The 13,532-nt window shown below is 44.7% G+C and overlaps 1 protein-coding gene across 1 annotated transcript; it reads right to left on the bottom strand.

The window, feature by feature from the left end:
* Window positions 1-850: 850 nt before the first annotated feature.
* On the bottom strand, window positions 851-12,673 carry LOC117601115 (uncharacterized). Its single transcript, XM_034317479.2, has 3 exons — window positions 6,860-12,673; window positions 2,930-3,111; window positions 851-1,729 (listed from the first exon to the last, which is right to left on the bottom strand). The coding sequence occupies exons 1-3, from the start codon at window positions 7,743-7,745 to the stop codon at window positions 1,511-1,513; spliced, it is 1,287 nt and encodes a 428-aa protein (XP_034173370.1). The 5' UTR covers window positions 7,746-12,673; the 3' UTR covers window positions 851-1,510.
* Between the last annotated feature and the right edge of the window lie 859 nt (window positions 12,674-13,532).

Below are 13,532 nucleotides of genomic sequence, written 5' to 3' on the forward strand. Positions count from 1 at the left end.
AAAATATTAATGCGATTGATCAATGTCGACGAATCGATAAATTAAAGGAAGCTTACCGAGAAAAGTGAGAACACCGAAGGATGACGGTACACCCGATGATTTCGTGAAATATGACTCACGGTCAAAGATGTAAAAGGAAGCCCGGCGTGAATTGGTAAGATTGTCGTTGATTAGTAGCCGATGATTGCCGAACTTGTTAGAGGAGGTCGAAGAAAGTCTCTTCGAGTTACGTCACCGCTTGTGTTTGCTCGAATAAACGCCATCATGTGAATAGGTTTGATTTGCTGACGAGTAGGTTTCGAGAATGAAAGAAGGCGAATTGATTGAGCTGGTATTTCCCATAGTATCTCTTTTGACACATGTACAAATAAAAAATTACTCGTAATCGATTCTCCAATTATACTTTTCACAAGATGACCATAACTGTTCTTATTCTTCCTGACTTTTCAAATTCTATGAATATCTATGCAACTTTTCAGCTAAAATTTGTTGCACTGATATTAAGATGGATTGCTGCCCATTTTCGTCAACGTTTTGACAATATTGCACCTAAATATAAACCCTTGTTTACAAAAAGTGTAAATTTCGACGCACTGAAATTTCAATGCATCCTCAGATTCCTGAAGAAAGTAATTATGAAACGTTCATCTGACTCTTGGAGGCCTCGAACAGCGTTAAATAACCTTTGCCTCTTGATTTTTAATTAAAATACACTGTGGACCATTCAAAAATCAAAATTCCTAAGATTGATATCTACAATACGAGTGTAAAGATCCATAAATCTCCACTCAGAATTTTCTGCTTCGTCAATGGGAACTCCAACTGGGAATTAACGGTGAGGAACAACAGGATCGTTGTGCTTCTATACTGTGATTTATTAAATAAACTCTGCTACTCTCTTCGACGATGGTTTTACATTTATACAAAATTGGAAAAAGGCTCGGTGGTGTCGATCCACCGTTCCCCTCACGTAAATCTACGAGCATCGTATTTACAGGATTACCTTTAGTTTCAACTTGAGAACAATATTTACAGACTATGTACAAAGATGGATCCTAATAGGACTCATCTGAAATTGGCACAAATAGATTCTGACTTCCCCATGGAAGCACTTTGTCTTTTATATATTTTCTCACCCTTAATTGGACGATTCAGTCAATTCACTCGAATTGAAGTTCCTGAAAATAAAGTATACATTGAGTCGATTGTCTGATGATTCCATTTTGGTTAGATTTTTCCTTCATCAACTTTGGTCAGATCAAATGTCCTCCTCAGATCCAGAAACAACCCCACTTGATTATTCAAAATTTTCAATTTCTATTAAATTCTCCACCTTTTGAACTTTATTCATCCAAACACTTTGCTCAGATTTGCTCTTTCATCAGTCTATCTATTCAACTTCTTCATAAGTCTTCAGTCTACGATCGATTCCCCGATCTATCAATAATTCCAAAAGGAAATCGTTTGTTCGCTACCGATCTTGGATGGTCTCCGTGTGTTCCGGTTGCCTTCATTCCCTGGACGGGTGTTGAGAGATCGGATGATGGGGTGTTAAGCCTGGATGAGAGAGCATTCCAACGGGATAGAGACTGGCCGGGGCCAATAGTCCCGGATGAGAACCGTACAGAGCCGTGTGGTGTTGCCTGACCGCCGACATCCTCAATTTCTCGATCTCCGCTTCCTGCATCCGTTTCGCTTTCGCGCGTCGATTTTGAAACCAGATCTTCACCTGCAACAATGAAGCAAACGTTGGATATTTGTTACTCGTTGGTTAACTCGGTGTACCTTGACGGGTCGGTAGCTTTCGTTCGGCTCTGCTTGCGGTTTCCAGACGATCGTTGCGTCGATTTTCGAGAAACGAAACGATCCGAGATCGTGTGGTGAGAGATTGCAGCAAAAAAATTAGCTTCTGTCTCGATTGACCGATCGAAGTTTCAATAAATACTTTTATTTTTATATAAAAGCTTCTCTGCGCCAGAGTCATTTCCAAAAATACAGAAGCCTTTCGAACGTCCTTAAGTGATTCACCGAATCCCGCAATAGAACGAATTTGTCGAGAGTCTATAACTCTCCAGAGACAATGGAGGCGCTAAACGAATCGTGTCGACGGACACGCATAGGTCTTACTTGTGTTTTCGTAAAGCAATATAAGCAAAGAGACGCGAAACCAAGAGGTAATTGGTCGGTCATCGCGCGTTTCGTGCAATTTGTAGCCTATTAATAAAATCGTCGTGTTGTTTGCCAGAAAGTTCTGGGGAAGTGCACTCTTACGCGCGCTAATTACCCTGCATCTGGCAAACCTCTGTCCGGATCTGTTATACCGGGAGAGACCCTCGACTCATAAAACTGGTCGGCGAGAACAAACGGAAGAAAGAAGCCTTCGAGTCTCGAGTCGATGCTAAATGGTAATTCCAGAGACGAAGCAACGCGTGGAAGACGACAGATTGGTCTAAGATTAAATGGAAATTAAATGATCCTTCTAGAAATTGTAATGAGATAAACAAGAGTAGCCGCAGTTCAAAAGGATTTTCACTTGGTTTAATAAACTGTAGCACTCGGTAAAAGCGATAAAGAGAAATTCAAAGGTCTAGAATGAAGCATCGGCTGATGAGACTAGCCGAGTTTAATTATCGAATACCACCTCTGCGAACTCGCTGGCCTTTAAATCGTAACCTAGTTAATCGAACGAGTCGCAGGACGGTTAATGCACGAGGCATGCCACTGTGAGCTAATAAAAATTATCTCTAAGCGAATGCATTCTGAATTTCTCCTATTTAATTGCTGCGTTTATTACTTCACAATAGCTCTCTAATTACCTTTCTATTAGAGTCTCTGAGAGTTTAGAATCCTTAATGTATCCATGTCTAATTATTACGTTTTATTGATTTAAAGCATGCAATTTTATAATAAAAATGAAGAAGACACTCACCTGGGTCTCGGTCAGATGAAGCGATGACGAGAACTCGGCCCTCTCGGCGACGCTCAGGTATTGCCTTTCCGTGAACTTCTTCTCGAGCGCCAGCAATTGTTGCGTGGTGAAAGGTGTCCTCGGCTTCCGGTTCGGCTTGTGTTTCCTCAAGTTGCACTTGATCTTGGCCGGTTCTCCGTTCTCTGCAACCGAAACGAGGAACGTGTTACGCTCGAGGATCATCGTTGTCGTCTTCCCTCGGCCACGAACAACCGCGTTGCAACCGTGCTGCATCGGGGATCAAGGGGGCGGGTAAAAGCGAACCCTGGCCAACCGCAACGTCCTGTTTTTGCCCGATTCACCGGGACACAACGGCAGGAAAACGAACGCGACTTTTTCAACCGGGTCAATTCATAATTTTCCCGTCCGAACGGCGCCGCAAACTGGCCTCATTACGTTTTTGCCCGACGACCGCAAGATTCCGGCCAGCGAATTGTTCCTTTAACCGCTTGTATTCATTAGCGGCGATATATCGTCCCCCGGAGAAAGGCGCACCGATAATAGCCGCGGTCCGTTTACCCGATGAGCGAGTAATTCGCTTGCTCGCTTCTCTAACACGGTTAGACCTTTCGATCGCTCGTACGGAGGTTTTAAGAGATCGCCAGGCAATCTTGCGGTACTTTGAGGCGACGTTTTGCGTGAAAATTTGTTGCAACCACGACGGAAGGTTCAGGTTTTTTTGTTTTATGTTTTCTTGGGAACGATTTTGTAGGCAGTCGATTATTATTGACCTGGCCGGAACAGTGGTCTTGTACTCTAAGGGGTAAATTATAGAGCTGTTTTTATCCTTCGCGGTTAAAGATACTTAGATTTGAACATGTAGATTCGTGCGGAAAATAAAACGAGTGATTTTAGAAAATAATGAAGATTCAAAGTGTATTAACAAGAAGATCCATAAATTGTTGAACATTAACAAAGAGAAAGGAAATCGTCCCTTTGAAGATCCCTGATTCAATTTCGGAATTAAGTGCCTCGTGTCGGCAGTGGTACAACAAGGCAAAACAATGAAAGACAACGAAACGCTGAGCAAAGAGAAGATAAGAGAGAGAGAGAGAGAGAGTCGTGTCAGAATATATCGGTTATATTCCTCGAGATTTGTCTGGAGACAATTGACAGATTTGTAGAGTCGGAGGTGAACGTCTGCGGTGAGGAGAGATCGGAAGAGAAGGCTCGAGACAAAAGGCCAAGAAGATCGTACTCGTCGCGTCTGAATTTCAAATTTTCCACGGGAGAGAGAGCCAGGCCTCCCCAGACCATCTCCCATGGAATCGCGTTCTTCCTGCTTCGGGATTCGCGAACAGGGCTTTGGCGACTCCGAGACAACCTCTGTGACGAAGGAGAATCGTCCTTTGTGCTCTGATCTCTCTCCGCCTTTCTCTAACAACCACTCTCTAAGGGTCCCAATTAGTCTCGGTATTCCAGCGTCTCTCTTTCGACGTTCGTTTCTCCCTGGCGACCACCGAAAAACGTGATTCAATTGATTTTAATCCGACTCCGAGATCGAGGCACTGCACTCGAAATAATTAGCTGATCTCGTGGAGATATCTCGTTCCGCGAATTCGAGGATGATTCGAGAAAACAAAGAGGATCCATCGGATTCGTCAGGGACAAAGTCGGAACTGTATATTTTTCCAAGAACGAAACCGGTGGATTCTGTGAAATAGAAACAGGAAGAAAATCGCGGATCAATTTATAAAAACGTAGCCCCTCGAATCGATTTTCATGCAAATTAGCGAAATAATTAGCTGATCCCGGGGAGATATCCACAGCGGAGACGATTGCGCCGAGAAAAAGGCAAGGTGAAATCCCCCGTTCGTCCGATCGGCCTCTCTTTGTCGCGTTGCGTAACGTTTCCATGGGCCACGATCTACGTGCACCTCTTGTTAAGCCGATCCGATCGATAAACGATCGGCGAGCTCGCATGAACTTACTCTGGCAAGGTTTATTAGAAATCGAAATTCCCGGAACGTTACATTACTGCATCGTTATCCCGAATTGAACAACGTTTATCCGTATTATCTAAATGAATTGCCCTCGCTTCTCTAATGAAAGGGCAATTAATTTATAAGTGTCGACATTTGTTAAGTCTAATTTCCTCGTTGAATCTATCGTAGCTCGTTACTTCTGGGAAATCTGTTGCACGAACGTGAACACACGTGTAGTTGAAAACGGTTTGTTATCGAGCCTCATCTTCTTCTCTTTATTATCTTTCCAAGCAACCCCTGTTTTCAACCCCTTCGAGAGAATTACTATGGCAGAGACGAAGGAAAGTTTGAAGGGTTAGGCAATCTGCGAGAGCACCCTCTATGAGAGGCCATATTTCAAAATTACGCTGTTTCCCCTACGAGACGCGTCCGACCAAAACTCCAGCGATTATGGTCGATTGTGGCGCGCTCGTGTAGCACCCTAAATTGCCAGACAATCGACCGACAATGATCCATAAATTGACAAGGACATACCGGGTCTGCGCTAAAAAGCAATATTGTGCGTCTGGTGTTTTGTTAGCGCTTTTCAGTCGCATTGACTTTCCACCCCTAAGGCTGTCAGTGTTACGAATGTACAAATACTTTTCTGGGAAAAGAAAAATGAAAGTAAAACGAGTAACAATACGAAGGAACATCGAATAAATTTTCTCTAATTGATCGAAAATAAACAAAAAGGGGAGAGAAGAGGATAATGGTGATTGGAAGACACGACGAATGGGTTTTCCATTCGTTCGATTCGCAGTTGCAACACCTTTTTGCAATAATCACCTATTGTCTGTCGTCCGGATTCCACCAGCTCCGACAAGAACCGGCCCTCTGTTCGATTCTTTCAGCCTCCGTGGCGGCGCTCCGACCAAGCGAGAAAACTTTGATTGCCTCTTTAACGAGAGCCCCGCGCAATTATCAAGCCGCGACCTCAATAATTAGTGTTAACGATGATTCAATCGCAACGAGTCATCCGCGCGCTCGATCGTTCCGAGAACTGCATTCCTTTCGCGGTGATTTTAGGTGACTGGGTTTCGTGTCGCGAATTGAATTGCTAATAATCTAGCTTGCTCCAACACCGCGTGTCTCAATTTATCAATTAGCCTTTCTTTTTTCTCTCTTACCCTTCGTTTAATATTTGAGATATTCTAACTTGGCCTGTCGACTTGTTTGATCAGTCACCAGACGTCTTTGTCAGCTACAAAATCAATATCGAACACGGTGATTTTAAAATCTTCCGGCTATGTGTACAGGATTTAAAGAAGAGAGGAACGATTCCTATGTAACTTAGAATTGCAAATGAATAGTTTCACTGTGTTTCCGCGGAGCACTTAGAGGGTCTACGAATTCTCCGATCGTTTCTCGACGGAAATACTTTCTCAATCGAAGATCGCCCGGTCTCGTTTCGCGCTTTCAGACAATGCGAAAATAGAGGATGCACAGGAATCGAGGGATTCATCAGATGCGGGCAGACTTCCGTTCAACTCTACCGGCGACTAATTTTATCCGGCAGTAAACGAACGAACGAGGACGAGAAAAGCTAGTGGAATGTCGAAGCCGTCGGCTCCATTGAACGGACCGAGCTAGCATTTACGATCCGGACCAAGGGATTCTAACCCACCTTGGGCTGCTTAACGAGTTTACGATCGGACCAGTTTCGGACGAACCACGAAAAGAATCCAACGAAGAAGAGTTCGCGCCGATTGGCGGCTGGCCAGCGGTTCAAAGGCGAGCCGAGCGCGGTTTTCGTCGCCCTAGCAAATGGCAAACGACCCCGACGAACCATGCAGGGAAAAACGAAGGCCTGTTAAGACTTATAGACAATGTTCTAACACTTTGATGGCTGCAATTTTATACATTTTAAAAGATAAAAATGAAATAGCAAGCTGTCAAAGTGTTAAAAGTTCAAGAAAGTACTCACCATTTAGGGGTGCATGATGCGAGAAATGCGTGGGGATGAAGCCGGCCGCGGCTGTCGCGGCTGCAGCGGCGGCTGCGGCTGCGGCTGCGGCTGCACTCTGATGCCCACCACCCCAAACCGCTGGATGAAGACCAGCGGGGATGCCAGAGATGCTGCCCAGACTGGAGAACCCTGCGAAATAGGCTGGCGTCGGCCTGACCGGCGTGGGACTAGTGCTCTGATGGTGATGCTGCAGGTCCTCGACATCTACCAAACTGTTTTCATCGTCTTCCTCGATGTCCTCCGTTTCGGAACACCTGGACCTAGCCTCGTGCGAGCTGCTCCTGGGAGATGGAGGACCAAAGTCGGACTGACTGACCGTGGTAGCTTTAGGCGAGGAGGAACAAGCCGCCGCGTCTGATGTGGATCCAGAGTCGGTAGACGTCTGGATCATGTAATCTATGCTCCTGCTTCGCTGATTAGGCGAATCTATCCTGTCCAATTCCGACTCGGAGAACCTGCTCGATATTCTCGCGTCGATGGCACTTCTGGAGGTGTCGCAGAAGGTATACGGACTCGGCCTGTGTTCCTGGATGCCAGGGGAGACGGAGAGATACCTTGTTCTGTAGTCGCTCGGATACTTCTGCAAGATCGAACTCGGCGTGATCGACAGGGGGAGAGCATCTTGTCTGACGGGGGAGTAGGATGTCAGTGGTGACGATCTAGGTGAGACGGAGGATGTCTCTTGTCTTGAGGAGTCGGACTTCTTGGTGTCTGCCAACAGAGCAGCGACGGAGAAGCTCAATCGATGCACCGGCTTCGACGTCGCCTGGGGTGCCTGTGCCTCGTTTGAACCTGGACTGGTCGATGGAGGCGTCAGCGGGGAGGTCATCCTTAGTACTGTCATTCTTAGACCGCGATTGAACACTCTCTGTATACCCTTATTCCCTTCACTGTATCACTCTAGTCTTTTAATCTTCCAGCATCTCGTGTCTACCAAAAAACTGTCCCAATCTTCTCACTGACTTCGAAAACAATAGAATCAAAGTGTACTTCTATGTTTCCACTGTCTGTCACCGGTTGACGAATGAATCCCAATGGAAAAGTACAGAAATGGTTCGAAGGTAACGGAAGTCACGATCGATGACAGGCTGAAGGAGTCACTGAAAGTCCGTTTACGGATTGTCGCGCGTTTGACAGGTGCCGGGATCGACGGATCGATGGATCTCTGGCCAGCTGACCTGGACTAGCCTCTACTCGACTCGAGCTCTCCGTGTGGACTGACTTTGACCATCGCCGGCTGCGGCGCTCGGACTTTTTCGTTTTGCGGGTGGAGGCGCCGTAGTTAGTGGGGGACGTAGCTTGAAAAGAGACGACGAACAAGCTTGAACGGAGCCGAGAGAGGGGAGTAAAGTGTGAGAAAGGGGAAATCCAAAAGTGGGCGAGGCCTGCGAGGCGACAGAAGGGGCATGGCTCGTTTGGCTCCGCCTCGGTTGCAAGGGGTTTCTATCCACGGAACAAACTGAACCCAGGCTATAGACCCGTTGATTTTTCCTGCCAGGGGATAAGTTTCTCTCTTGCAAATGCTATCCGCTCGTTTCTAAGGGGCATGGATTACCCGTCGCTGCAGTCTGGTGGGAGGGAAACAGCCTCTGCTAAACGGAGAGGAAGAGAGAGGAGAGAGATTTTATCGTTCGACTCGCCTCTCTACCGAGGAGACGGTAATGAGCGTAATTGACCAATTAGGGCCGGTGATTAAGACCCAAAAAATGCAGCCTCGCTCGTTTTCGATCATCCTCTCGTTATTGATCCAACCTGCTCTCTTCCTTGAGCTTCGAATATTAAATATCGTGACACCATCACAACCATGCACTTTCACAATTTTAATTAAAAGAATTTGAGACTTGTAAACCATCTTCGTATTTATCGGAAAGGTTGTTCGAATGTCCATTTCTGGTACATAAAAAAGAACCATCCCCTTTCAGAAACATAGAAACGATGATTGAAAAGGAGCCAGAGAAGAGAAGTTTTGTCGGAGCAGCCCTTTACTCGTGGATTTCGTTGGTTCGCGCAGCCAGGTATATCGATTCGTAGTCGAACAAGAGCCCCTGTCGGGCACGGAAGTTCGACTCTCGGTCGTTCATCCCCCTAAATCGAGCCGTCGAGATTTTCAGGCTACGTCCGTGTAGCGCTCGTTTGTTCCGACGCCGCTGAGATCCCATCGTCGCATCCGTCCGTCATATTTACGGTGGCCCGTTGACGTAGCCCGACGATAAGCAAAAACAAATGCCTGCCGATAGGGGATGCCGATAAGCAGGCCGAATAAAACCTCATAGATGATGCTCTTCCATTTGCGCGGAATTGGCTGCAGCCGTAAATTTCATCGCGCGAACTTCCGCCGTCTCTTACTGCCACTTCATCCGCCCGGCAAAGGGGATCGATATCTTTGCTGAAATCGATTCTCTCTTCCCATTTGCATCTTTCGTGTAACGTTGTTGATGTAACGAGTTACACGGCGATCTTGACGATTAGTATTCCCAATAAATTATTACGCTTACTTGAAACTCTTTCATTACTATTCAAACGCGATTAGTGTCTATGATATTTGCATACGTAATCGGACGATTATATATTTGCAAATATCTGTAATTAGATATCCATAGTACCTCGAATTATAACGCGTTTAATCCAATTATATCGATACTGCGTCATGAATAGATTATTTTCATCGCGGTTCGATCGAATCAACTGCACTAGCGCTTTGATTACATTTTACCCTGACTGCACGTCTATTAACGGATCGTTTTATTTATACGCGACCGATTCAATCTGATTCCACTAGGATTATACATTAATTGGAACGATTGTTGTTACGTTCGAAACCGTGAAACGATCCTCGTTATAGTTACATTAATCCTAATTACAGGGTTTATAGGAACGTTAAACGCGTTGCTGTAATTGCAATTAGATGATCGTTGATTGTGAATCATTTGCTCGCGTTTACATTGCGAATCTACTTTTTTCAAATCACACCGTCGTATCGGTATATCAATTCTGTTTCGCGCGAATTCGTATCGGAGTAAAGGATCGCTTTTCCGTTGAAAATCGCGTGGAAAAGAATCGCGTCGAATCTTCATTTTCCCGGGGACCCTATATCACCTCTCTCCCGTTCCATTCTACAGATTACCATCGGCAAACATCGTTTCGCGGAATAACAGTGGCCGTTAAAAAATCACTCCGTAGCCGTTCCTCCTTCATATTTCTCCGCGGATACGACGGGCGAACCTCGGATTTTCGCGTCTCCTCGGCAATTAATTGTACCGTTGGCACAACCGGCGACTTGGCTCGATATAACCGGTGAAAACGAGACACGGGGAAAGAGAAGAAAGGTCGATCGAGGCTGTCGATAACGCGACGGAATAAAAGCTCATACGACGTTCTTCCATTTGCGCGCGGAATTGGCTCGAGCGATAAATTTGATCGCTCCAACTTCCCTGCGCGAACTCTCTCTCGCTCGCGACGTCTCGTTCCCTTTTGTCGGTGTCGATGTAAACTCGTGGCAATTTATAGCGCTAGAAACTGCAGATTAAAACGGTAATTGTACGTAGTTTCGAGCGGACAGATCGGCCCGTGTATCGTTCGACGACGGGAAATCGGTTTACGCGCGCGTTATCGGCCAACGTTATAGCTTATTGAATTCGCAAACTCGCGCTCGTTTCACCGGATCATTCTGCTGTTTCACATTTTGCGAAGAGTTTTCGAAAAATTGTCAACTTTTCTTACACAGAAATGAATTAAATTAACTACCTTGTCCGCCATCCCTCTACGATTCCACCGTTCCTTTTTTAATATCGAATCTGGATCGTTTCTCGCGGCGATCAATCGCGAGGAAATCAGAAACGCAATAAAGGAGCTCGTAAAGCGATTCAACTTTCCTATCTTTCGTTACCATAGTCATCAAAATTCACAGACCATTGACTTTAGGATTCGTCCAACTGATAAACCTTCTATTTGCGTACACGCGAATATAAACGATCTTGAGTGTCCCTAATAAAGGAAGAACTAAGAAAATCAACGTCCATCTCTTCTCTGATATCTTAAAATACGAATAACTGGTGCACGTGCGTTGAATTCCTTGATGCAATTTTCAGGAAATCAGGAAATACCTGGCCGATGATAAATCATAGAAATTCCACGAAGATCGTAAATAATTTTGCGCGACGTTTAAACCCGGTTGGAAAAAAGAAAATCACCGTACGATCCGTCTAAGCCTCGACGAGCAAACGTTTCTGACGTCGAGTCAAGTTGCTGCAGGAAACGAGTGTTTTCTATTAAAGGTCGCGCGAGCTGAACGTTATTAAACACCGACTTCCCAATAATTAAGGAGAACACGAGTGAGATCGGGAGATGGTCGTTGCTGGTGTATAGAGAGGGATGGGCCAATTTGGATGGTTACCAAGGCAAACGATACGTTAAATAGATAGGACGGCTGAACGGTGGGGAAGCCGACATAATGAGGACCACCCGCTAGCTCTGCAAGACCCACTCTGTACACGTACTCGGTGTGTCAACGAGTTTTGCTCGACATTTCCTAGAACTGTTTCTGCAACGTTTCGTTCCCTGAGAAAAACGTATCTCTATCATTGCACGATTGACAGATTTTTAATAGAAGCTTGAAAAATTTAACAAACTACACGTGTATTCGATAATGTTTCTTGAGCTCAATGGAATATAGAAAAGATCATCATGATTAAATTTTAATTATCTAAAAATTGAAAGAATATTTTGAATGAGAATTATGAGGACACCCTGTGTGTATAAATGACAAAGTGGCATAGTATGGTTGTTAATTATTAGCAGGCCGCTATATTGAGCATGAAAACACTATTTCTTTCGTCCAGGAAAGATTCAAGTCAAATTGGCGTTAAAATTGCAATCATGGTGGTCCGTTTCCAACTTCCCCCCTCTCTTTCTCTTTCACCCCATCATCTGCTTTCTCCGTTCTTCGCTTCCTCCCGTTCACGGAATTAGACCGTCTATTCTCAGAGAACTTCCACACGCCGGTCGTATCTAATAGCCGTTTAGAAGGATAATTTCTTCCCCTGAAAAAGGAAGAAATCGTCCGTTGGAACTCTTCTGGTTCCCTACTCGCGAAACGCCCGTGATTGATCACCCTCGCGAAAATTTCCTTCCCTCCTTTCGAGCGATCCTATTAGCGCGGATCATTACCTCTCTCTCGATTTTCAATTGGCAAATTTTTCTGGATATTCATGCATATAGTTCTGAATAAGTAAACTGTCGGAAAGTCAAATGAAATTATCTCCAGAATGTAGTAATGAGTTGATTTCATCAAACTTCTGAATATGCACCTGTCATTGTTTTATGTTAAACGTGTATCAACGAGGCAGCCTTCAATAGCATAATCACTTGTGTAATCTCATTAATATTCATTCGATCGAAAATTATGGTGAACCGAATAATACAACTGTTTCCCTCCAGGTGTATCCAAGACCTTCTTCAGAAACGTGTACCTATGTTCAATTTATTTAGTTGGGATATTAAGAAACGCTAATTTGTTTGGTCTAGGGCACTAAAAATCAGTATTCCTCTCTGGAAGAAGGGTGTTTGCCATTGAATAAGGGGTAGAATGGTTAGTGGGGAGTTAGACGAGGGGTAGAACGACAACACAGCAAAAGGCGAACGTACTCGCGAAAGAGCAGCAACGGAGGGAGAAAATCGATATTTTAATTGGACAAAATAATTGGAACGAGCGAACGAATGGAAGATCGTAATCGCTGGCTTCCCCTTTTGTATTGGCGAACCTGCGCGTCCCATCCACTACCCCCGTCCCTCTCCAACCCTCCTCGATTCTACTCCAGCCTACTGTCCGATCCTCCCCGAAATATAAGCCTCCATTCTTTGTTTTTCCACCGCTCACCCTCTCGCATTTCGCGCGAGCCATTTAACGTCAATCGTTCGTCGATTAACCCTGTAGTAATTAATGATCCTCTTTTGATTTCTGCCTTTTTTTCATGAAGCTTAAATTCAACTTAATTAAGTTAATAAAGTATTAAAATTAGACCCGGAAATTTTTTCAAAATTAATGAACCGAGGGATGTCGTTTCTTTCTTTCAGTAAATTATACAATTGAATCGGGAATGCCGCGTGTGATGTTTGACGATTTCGCGATGTTTCCAGTTAATTAAATTTCATTTTCTCCCTGATAAGCCGCTTTCTCCTCGCAGCTGATCCTCAAGCGGCTCGGCAATTGTCTTCGCCCGTCGCGGTCCATTCACTCGTAACACGGTCAATTTCATCGCGACTCTGCTAGCGAAATTAGAATACACCCTGCAGAAAACTACCACCACTGAACCCTCCTTCAAACTTCAAACAGCCACGTGAAATCCTCGAATAACTGGCTTAAGACGCGACTACCAAGGTATACCTTTCGTTCAGGTCGATATTCTTTCCAATCTTCGAACCAGAATACGATCATTAAATGATATTAATTAATAGTATGCGATGAGGGAAATCGAGGCTCTGTGCGAAACGAATTAAATGGCCGAACGAATTTGTACAATTAGCTGTTTAACGCATAATTAAATTCGCTGAGATAGAATCGTCGAGCCAAGTGGCTTGTTTAATTGAATCATACGACAAATAGTTAATTAACAACTGCGAATTCTATTGCGTC

This window comes from Osmia lignaria, chromosome 16 (genome assembly GCF_051020975.1).
Source record: "Osmia lignaria lignaria isolate PbOS001 chromosome 16, iyOsmLign1, whole genome shotgun sequence".
Lineage (NCBI taxonomy): Eukaryota > Metazoa > Arthropoda > Insecta > Hymenoptera > Megachilidae > Osmia > Osmia lignaria.

Bases quoted from the DNA above. Each gene is read 5' to 3' on its own strand.
- LOC117601115 (XM_034317479.2), bottom strand. From the start codon at position 7,745: ATGACAGTACTAAGGATGACCTCCCCGCTGACGCCTCCATCGACCAGT. The intron at 3,112-6,859 runs GTGAGTACTTTC...TTTCGGTTGCAG, and splicing joins GCATCATGCACCCCTAAATG to AGAACGGAGAACCGGCCAAG. The intron at 1,730-2,929 runs GTGAGTGTCTTC...TCATTGTTGCAG, and splicing joins TTCATCTGACCGAGACCCAG to GTGAAGATCTGGTTTCAAAA.